The sequence below is a fragment of the Austrofundulus limnaeus genome, unplaced genomic scaffold (genome assembly GCF_001266775.1).
Source record: "Austrofundulus limnaeus strain Quisiro unplaced genomic scaffold, Austrofundulus_limnaeus-1.0 Scaffold341, whole genome shotgun sequence".
NCBI lineage: Eukaryota > Metazoa > Chordata > Actinopteri > Cyprinodontiformes > Rivulidae > Austrofundulus > Austrofundulus limnaeus.
The window spans coordinates 489,662-498,465 of NW_013952743.1; the positions used below are offsets into that span (position 1 = coordinate 489,662).

Below are 8,804 nucleotides of genomic sequence, written 5' to 3' on the forward strand. Positions count from 1 at the left end.
TATCTATCTATCTATCTATCTATCTATCTATCTATCTATCTATCTATCTATCTATCTATCTATCTATCTATCTATCTATCTATCTATCTGAGCAGTAGTCACATGTCGATGATGAAAAGGTAAACAAACGCTCAGCCAATCAGAAAGCGGCTGCTCGGTCATATGACAGAAAGTTCTTTCGTGTCACGTCAGGAGTTGTGTTGTCAAAATGGCAGGACACGAACACCACCATCACTTCTCTTTGTGTTTCTGTGATTTAATGAGGTAAATAACCACTCTGTTTATTTAAAGTTGTAAACAAACAAAGAGTTACCCGTGAATAAGTTAAAGTATGAGGATAATTGTCAGAGCGCGCGGACGGCGCTAATTTTAGCATGCTAAAGCTAGCTGGTAGAACAGGTTCTGGTCGGGTCGCCTCTTCTCAGTCCTCTGTCTCTTTCTCCACAGGCTGCTGTGGTCCCTGGTGATGCCCTGCGTTTACCTCAGTCTGGTCCTGACTCTGGTTCTGGTCCTGGTGGTTCTGGGTCTGCGGCTGTGGTTGCAGGGCCGCCGGAGGACCCGCCAGGCTCAGGGGACCGGGGCGGCGCTGGCCTTTTTCCACCCGTACTGTAACGCAGGAGGAGGCGGGGAGCGGGTCCTGTGGTGCTCCCTGAGGGCACTTATGAACCGGTACCTGGTTTATTCTTTCAACTCAACAGCATCAGTTTTTATTGGGTCGAACAACAAGTAGAATCTACTCCACCCAAACTGAAAAATGTGATTTTATTATTAGAAAACGGTCATTTGTAATGTTGTCAACAGTAAACATGTTAGAAAGTTGTCGGGTGTTTTACTTGCACGAGGTTTTTTCATTGTTTACACAGCTTTAAAGTTGAGTAAACAAGTATCAGGTCTCAGTGACCCACCTGACAACATGGACTTTTGAGTCCAAAGTAAACTTCAAGATCCCAGCAGCTTAGAACCACATCATCTAATTCTGTTTGAGTATGATACTTTTCTGGAGTAATCAACAGTTTTTAATATGCAAACACAACTTATTTTTATACGAGTGACATATCTTAAAGGGATACGTTAGTACATAAGTTGTAACATTAAATTTTATTTTATAAACTTATATTTTAACTGTAAAATAAAGACTATAAAAACACTGTAGGCTGTTTAGTTTTGTAATTTTTTAAAAATATATTTTAACACGAATGGAGCTATTTTATTTACACACAAAGCATTCTGGGTAAATGATGACGTGGATAGGTTCTCGATGCGAGGCTGCTAGCGAGCTATATCCACTCTGAAGGTTAATCTTGGACAATATCTGATGATCGACTCTTTTAAATGAAACCAGAGAGCGTTGACGGAGAGGAGAAGGTAGAAATGACTCAGCCTGTAACTGAAAATATGGATGGAGGACAACAGAGCTGCTTCATGGAAGAAGAACCTCAGCTTAGCCTGTTAGCCTTCGCGCTAGCTCCAACGCTATATTGCCTTATATGCATTGGCTCAGCGCTAGCACGACAAACAAGCTAAATTAAGGTCCTCCATCCAGAATGCTTTGCCTGTAAATAAAATGGCCCTGTCCATGTAATATATTGATAAAAACTGAACATCCTACAGTATTTTTACAGTCTTTATTTTACAGTTTTCAAGTCTAATGTTACAACTAATTATGGATCCCGTTAAAACCTGTCCAGATACCCAAGCGTGTCCTTCGTGGTTTACACGGGGGATAAGGACGTGAGCGGTGAGCAGATCCTGGAGGGAGCACGGCGACGTTTTAACATCACGCTGCCTCGACCCGTCACCTTCGTCTTCCTGCGTCACCGCGGGTTGGTGGAGGCCTCTTCCTACCCCCACTTCACCCTGCTGGGCCAGAGCCTGGGCTCCATGTTCCTTGGTAAGACCATATCCAATTTGGCCATGACTTTGGGATTCATACAGAATGAAAACAAAGTGGTTCAATCATTTATTATTGAGCACGCTAATACAAGGTACACTTTTACAGTTTATATGCTGCTTAAATCTACTGTTCTGATGCTTTACTGAATACTTTACACCTCCTGCTGTGAAAACCAGACCAGTATTTTCACTTGTTCTTCTGGTCTGATGTGTGTTAGCCTTACTGATTACTGACCGTAAATAAGGGTTTACCATCCAGTTATTCATGTTTTGATTGCCGATGAGAGAATTCTCCTTCCATTAAAGGCAGACCTGAGTTATATGAGCTGTTTGTGTGTTTCAGGGTGGGAAGCCCTCACAGCCTTTGTTCCCGACCTGTACGTGGACTCGATGGGTTATGCCTTCACACTTCCGATCTTCTGCTACCTGGGAGGCTGTAAAGTGGCGAGCTACGTTCACTATCCTACAGTCAGCACTGACATGCTGTCTGTGGTCCGGGAGAGGAACCCCAGGTAGTCCTGCACAGAACTTTATTCKTTTTAGAAGAAAGAAGCAAAGATATTTCACTACAGATAACTTCAGTGTCTCTTTGGTAACAATAATGATAAATGTTTACAGCTCTGTTAGCAAACCGCACCAACCCTCCGCTGTTTTCTGTCATTTCAGATTCAACAACTCAGATTTCATCTCCAGAAACCCGGTTCTGAGTGCGCTGAAGGTTCTGTACTACTGCCTCTTTGCTCTGATCTACGGCCTGGCCGGCTCCTGCAGCGACGTCATCATGGTGAACTCCACCTGGACGCTGGGACACATCCTGGCTCTGTGGCGCTCCCCGAGCCGCACCAGCATCGTCTACCCGCCCTGCGATGTCCAAGCCTTCCTGGACGTCCCGCTGGAGGACGAAGACGAGGTGGAAGAAGGCTGGGAGGAGCTCGGACGGGAGCTGGGCAGTGAAGAGGAGGAAGGAGGAGGAAGAGGAGGAGGGGGAGACAGGAAGTGCCACTCTATCGTGTCTGTGGGTCAGTTCAGGCCAGAAAAAGATCACCAGCTGCAGATTAGAGCATTTCGCAAGCTCTTGGATAAGAAAGGGGAGGGGCCCGGAGGCCGGGAGTCGCTGCGGCTCATCCTGATAGGTGGCTGCAGGAACCAGGAGGACAATGAGAGGGTCCTGATGCTGCGAGGACTCTGTCAGGAGCTCGGGGTCTCCGACCGCGTCGACTTCAAACTCAACATCCCGTTTGAGGAGCTGAAGAGGGAGCTGGTGAACGCCAGCATCGGGCTGCACACCATGTGGAACGAGCACTTCGGTATAGGTGAGAAGAACACGTCAACGTCGCACACCTGTCTGGGTTCAGTAAAACCACACCTGTATTTATCACCAAGGCAGAATGCAGTCAACGTAATTCAAGATGGCTGTCACATCTCATCAACAGAAAAACAGAAAACCGTGTTACTTAGTTAAATTTACAGATATTGAGCTAAAGTTTGGTGTGTTGGAGCTTTTTTTTCTTATCCCAAAGAAACATTGAAGTAATTTGTGCTTCTCTAAGTATTCCTGAACCACCTGCACTTTGAACAGTTCAGATCAGCTGCTTTGGCCCCTAATCAGTGCTTTTATTCTCCAGGTGTGGTGGAGTGCATGGCTGCAGGAACCATCGTCCTCGCCCACAAGTCTGGAGGGCCGAAGCTGGACATCGTGGTGCCGCACCAGGGCAGGCAGACCGGCTTCCTGGCCGACAGCGAAGACAGCTATGCTGCCGCCATGGAAACCATCCTGGAGCTGTCGCCGTCAGCTAGACTGGAGATAAAGCACGCCGCACGTGAATCTGTCAGACGGTTCTCTGACCAAGAGTTTGAGGTGTGTTTCCTGTCTGCCATGGAGTCCCTGATGAGTACACGGGTGTAATGAGGAGGAGCAGAGGAGWTCTGACATCTACCAGGGACCAGAACCTGATCAGAGACTCGTTTCCCAGCTGTCTGTCAGCTGAACTCCAGGAGGTGCAGGTCGGAGTCTCTGCTGTCAAACTGATGGGGCATTAACACTGACAGGGCTTTCTGAAGGCTAATTCGTATTTCAAAACACGTCTTCGCAGCTGAACAGGACTGAAGATCAGCTAAAACTAGCTAACCATCAGCTGACGTGTCGTCTCAAAAAAAAACATAAGTCAAACAGAATCCTGATGAACTCACAGAATAACAAACTGAAGAGAAACATGAAACGTAAGATCCTCTCATTATGTTTGCATGAGACCAAGTTTATTAATGTGAGAAAGTCAGACAGCTGCAGGATGTTTATAGCATGTTCCACTTGAGCTGAGGGTCAAAACTCGGGATAAAACTGAGCTGTCATTCAAACGATTTGTTCAGAAATGGGTTAAATTTACATACTTTAAAACATCAACAGGAAATAGTTTCATATCTGATTTAAAATTTTCAACCCAAACGTTCAGAAATGACTGGTTAAAGCTAAAAGCTCATGTTTGTCAATCAGAAGTGATTTTCCCACGTTTGATGCAGTGAAGCTCAGTCCGTCTCTGCTTCCTGTTTGATCCGATGTTTTGTGCTGACCTGGACTTGATTCATCTCCAGATCAGGAAATGATACTAAAGGATGAAGAGGAGGAGGAGAATTACAGCACCTCAGATTTGTGTAGATATGTTCCTTCACAGCGTTAAAGAGGAAGGGTTTATTACAGTTTGTTTATATTAAAGCTGACATGATTTTTCTTTTTACAGTGATTTTTCTTTATTTACTGACTTCTGTCAGCAGAATTTATTAAAAAAAGCTTATACTGCTTTATGTAATGGTTAAAGTTGCAGCTAAAACTAGTGTTCCAGTAGCTGAAGACCAAATTCACTTTATTTAAATGTTTTTCAGCTGTTGTTGATGAAGTCTGCGTGTAGTAATATGATTAAATATATATTATTTTATAACCTGTATCTTTAAAAATTATTATTATTTATGTGGATGTATAGAGGACTAATTAAGCTGTCTGATATTTACCTCAGTGCTGCCACCTAGTGGTCCAAATCTCACAGAACAGGAAAGACTAAGCTCTGAGTGTTTCATGATCAAAGTTTAAACCTGTTTTTCTCACATTGTCTGTCAAGTAAGAAATTGCTTCAAAATTAAACACAAATTCTTTGACTAATTATGCACAATAAACTGCACAGAAACTTTGATGTATCTTTCAGAGATCTGTTTGTCCACAGGAACTTTATATTTCATTGATGATGCCTTTATTGTCATTGTAAGGAGCACAATGAAATTACATTTAAGAACACCCATTCAAGAAGACACACAAAAAAAACATGGGGGAAACAGGTGATCAGGTCATGCGGCAACCAGCAGGGGTCGCACTACCTTTAAAAAGAAAAAACGAAAATACCACAAAATGTTAGATGAGGGAAAAAAAACATATCAACGAAATATGAAACACTATGGTGCTTATAAAAAAACCTCTATGAAGCAAGAGCACATTTATTAGCCAGAGTAAGTGAGTTTAGAGGGAAAGAGTCTAAAGAATCCAGCCTCCCAAAAGTAAAACCCATAGTTCAGCCATTAGTTCAGAATATTGGTGTTGAATTGTTCATTCAGTGCAGCTCCAGACTGACCTTCAGGGGATCAGATTAGACAGAGTGAGAGGTGGGGGAGGAGCCTCAAGTCGACAGAAACACCAGGAGAAATTAGATCCACAGCCTCAAGGTCACGTGGGAGAGAAATCTGTAATCAGTTGTTTGGGAACAGGGAAAATGTTTTTGGGCAGGCAGACAATAACAATTTCCCATCTGCCTTAATGTTCGCTGGTACATTCCAATGTGGCAATCCAATCAGACAAATAGTGTGGACAATTCCTCCGAGCCGAGCTATCAGATTCTCCAAGATCAATTCCATCTCGCTAGCAAAGTCCAGGAACCACAGTCGGCCCGCGACCCTCAGCAGAACCACTTGCAGACTGAGTCCCAGCTCGCACAGGGCAAAGTCTGAGTGCTGAAAGAACCGCAATGCTTCATATTGGTCAGGCAGCCAGGAAATGGCCTGAATAGTCACCAACGCTGTTTTGTAGAACACCAGGAGACCATCAAGCCAATCTGTAGAAATCCAGTGATCAGAATCTAAATATATATCCAGCTAGTTGAACAGAGAAGAACAGAGGTCCCACTTTTGACATGTCCTCCCATGGAAAAAAAAATTGTTCCAAATATTTATTAAGAGACCAGCTGACCATTTGTTATTATATTTGTTATTTAACTCTGAAATAAGATGAAAGAAGAAAACTGTTTTGAAATAAAATAGTATTTTGTCATGTTAAAAACTACTTTAAATGTCAGTTCGGGTCTGATTTAAGTGAACTGGACTGAATGTGGACCTGACCTCCAGCAGATGTAGAAAGAAACAGCTGTTTGCTGAAAGAAGCATATTATTATAATAATTCTAATAAATGCTTAAATAGTGGCAGGTCAGATGATGACTCAGACTCTTGAGGGGGCCGGAAGGGTTTCAGGCTTCAGCTGGTCTGCAGTTCCTGTCTGTTTTGGACAAACCTGGAGCCTCAGGGGCCATCAGAAGGTTCTTCAGGTTTAGTCAGACCTGATGGCAGTTCTTGGCCTGTGGTTGGACCTGATGGTCTGCAGGCTTCACTGCTCCTCTGCTCTGTGGTCTCCTGAGGGTTTTCATCTGAGCTGGAGTCCTCCACGACGAACAGGTTCCTCATGGAGTCCGCCACCGCCTCTCTCAGCTCGTCCTCCGACTCCTCAAAGTTCCTGATGACAAACAGGAAGTTGGACGGTAAACTCAACATTTCTGTTTTAATTCATCATTATGTATGAATGTATATTCATATCAGCTCAGTGAGAGCTATAAAGAAACATGAGGTCATGAGGTCAACATTTTTACCAGAACATCACGGAACAGGTCATCTGTGAAGTTATAGATGAAACAGGAACTTTTAATCAATCCTTATCTTTACCTTTTTATTTGTAGTCTTAATTAATAATTATTTAACCCCACCTCTAGGACAGAAGTTGGAGCTGAGAGGTGCAGTGAAGTTTAACTCACGTGTCGTCGTCATCAGACCTCGGCTCCAGACGCTCTTCATCCATTTCCACATCAGAGTCTTCATCCTTGTCATCCTCCTCAGCCTTGTCTTCCTCAGTCTTATCCTCCTCCTCAGCCTTGTCTTCCTCAGTCTTGTCCTCCTCCTCAGCCTTGTCTTCTTTCTCAGTTTCGTCCTTCTCTGGGTCTAAATCTGAGAAGAAAAAACTTCAGTTTGATCTAGCTGAACACTTTTTATTTGAATCTTGTGTTTCTGAGCTTTGATGAGAACTGAACTGAACTCTGTGTCCAGTGTCGGCCTGTCTGCTGCCTGACCTGGGCTCTGAGGGTCCGGGGTCGGTGAGATGAGTTCAGCCTGAGCCAGAACCTTCAGCAGGGTGTTGGGGGGTCCACTGACCCACTGCCTGCGACCTGCTACATATTCCACTGAGGACCGAGGAGAACATGGTGAGCAGGTTCAACATGATCTCTGAGCTGTCATTAAATCACTCACATTTCTTTCTTTGCTTTCTGTTCATCTTCAGTTTGAGTTTAATATTAAATTGAATTTATATTTAATTCCTAACAATCAGAAATTATTCAAACAAAGTTCAGTTGGACTTTCACAGATGTTCTGTACCTTTACCAGGCACAGTTGCTGTGCTGGTAACAGAGCTGACGTCCATGTTGGCGAGCGCGTCCAGCAGAGTCTGAGGGGTCCTTCGGCTCCACCCCCTTCTCTCCTTTGACCAATCCCCGAGCTTCAGCTTTTCCCCTTCCTTGTAACTTAGCGTCTGGTTCAATGGGTCCACTTCCTGTTGGTAGTGTCAGGATCAGAGCAGAGGACGAGGAGGATGATCTGACTTTTATTTTGAAATGTTTCATCTCCGACCTTTTCTTCTTCTTTTCTTTCATCTCCAGCTCCTGTTGCTCCTTCCTCATCTAGCTGGATTTCAAATGTGATTCCTTTCTGCAGAAAAGACTCAAAATAATGGACATGGACATGGCAGAGGACAGGTCGTGTGATCCCTCTGTGACATGTGGTCAACATGAAGTGATATTTCAGCTCACTTTCTCTTTTTGTTTCTTCTGCAGATCTCTCCTCTGATCTCTGTTCTGCCTCAGAGCTGCTTCAACGTCCTGCAGGAAAAAGACAACACAAAGTTTAAAATATGAAACTGGCATCTTAAAACAATCATCGTCAAACATCATAGTGTTCGGTGCAAATTTTATTTTATAACCTTCACCACGTCTTTACCAGTTATTGCAGAGGTGCTGTTGAAGATCGTTCATGTTTTAGCTGGTGAAAAACTTGCTGTTTCAGCAACATTTAATTAAAAAACTGTACTTTTGAGGTTAAACAAAAGTTCACAATTAATTTAAATAAATTACAAGTTAAAAGGGGCATGGAAATTTCTCTTTTTTGTATCAAAAAAATATCGAACCGTGAGACTAAAGTATCGAACCGAACCGTGAATTTTCTGTATCGTTGCAGCACTAATAAATATCTCCTTGAACAAAGTCATGTTGGAGAAACAAACTTTAAATGTGACCGGACTGATGAGCTAATGGCTGGTCTGAATGGTTGAACAGTATTTTCTGTAAATACTTTGCAGCTGAAAGATAAACTGTTCTCACTTCATCCATGTGCTTATCTATTCAGATTTTATAGTTTTATTTAGAATTATTAGTTAGCTGTTACTAATATCACTACTACTATTAATACTACTACTACTACTACTATTACTACTACTAATACTATTAATACTACTACTACTACTATTATTACTACTACTAATACTATTAATACTACTACTACTACTATTATTACTACTACTAATACTATTAATACTACTACTACTACTATTATTACTACT

The 8,804-nt window shown here is 42.8% G+C and overlaps 2 protein-coding genes and 1 long non-coding RNA gene across 3 annotated transcripts in view; 2 read left to right on the plus strand and 1 right to left on the minus strand.

The window, feature by feature from the left end:
• The first annotated feature begins 186 nt into the window (after positions 1–186).
• LOC106527755 (GDP-Man:Man(3)GlcNAc(2)-PP-Dol alpha-1,2-mannosyltransferase) lies at positions 187–5,073 on the plus strand. The gene is made up of 6 exons (XM_014022741.1): positions 187–264; positions 448–669; positions 1,689–1,891; positions 2,237–2,405; positions 2,560–3,206; positions 3,519–5,073. Exons 1-6 carry the CDS (start codon positions 209–211, stop codon positions 3,797–3,799), a joined length of 1,578 nt encoding a protein of 525 aa, XP_013878195.1. The 5' UTR covers positions 187–208; the 3' UTR covers positions 3,800–5,073.
• A 1,000-nt stretch (positions 5,074–6,073) lies between these two features.
• The window catches only part of nek5 (NIMA related kinase 5), a gene marked incomplete in the record, with an annotated part of 40,176 nt that continues 37,445 nt past the window's right edge, over positions 6,074–8,804 (minus strand). Inside the window, 6 exon segments of the mRNA XM_014022743.1 lie at positions 6,074–6,656; positions 6,952–7,141; positions 7,264–7,374; positions 7,568–7,742; positions 7,820–7,897; positions 7,999–8,067. Coding sequence (XP_013878197.1) covers positions 6,446–6,656; positions 6,952–7,141; positions 7,264–7,374; positions 7,568–7,742; positions 7,820–7,897; positions 7,999–8,067 — 834 coding nt within the window.
• LOC106527758 (uncharacterized) lies at positions 7,309–8,110 on the plus strand. Its single transcript, XR_001311421.1, has 3 exons — positions 7,309–7,395; positions 7,849–7,944; positions 8,023–8,110. It is a non-coding gene; the product is annotated as an uncharacterized LOC106527758 (long non-coding RNA).

Bases quoted from the DNA above. Each gene is read 5' to 3' on its own strand.
- LOC106527755 (XM_014022741.1), top strand. From the start codon at position 209: ATGGCAGGACACGAACACCACCATCACTTCTCTTTGTGTTTCTGTGAT. The intron at 670-1,688 runs GTACCTGGTTTA...AAACCTGTCCAG, and splicing joins CTGAGGGCACTTATGAACCG to ATACCCAAGCGTGTCCTTCG. The intron at 3,207-3,518 runs GTGAGAAGAACA...TTTATTCTCCAG, and splicing joins GAACGAGCACTTCGGTATAG to GTGTGGTGGAGTGCATGGCT.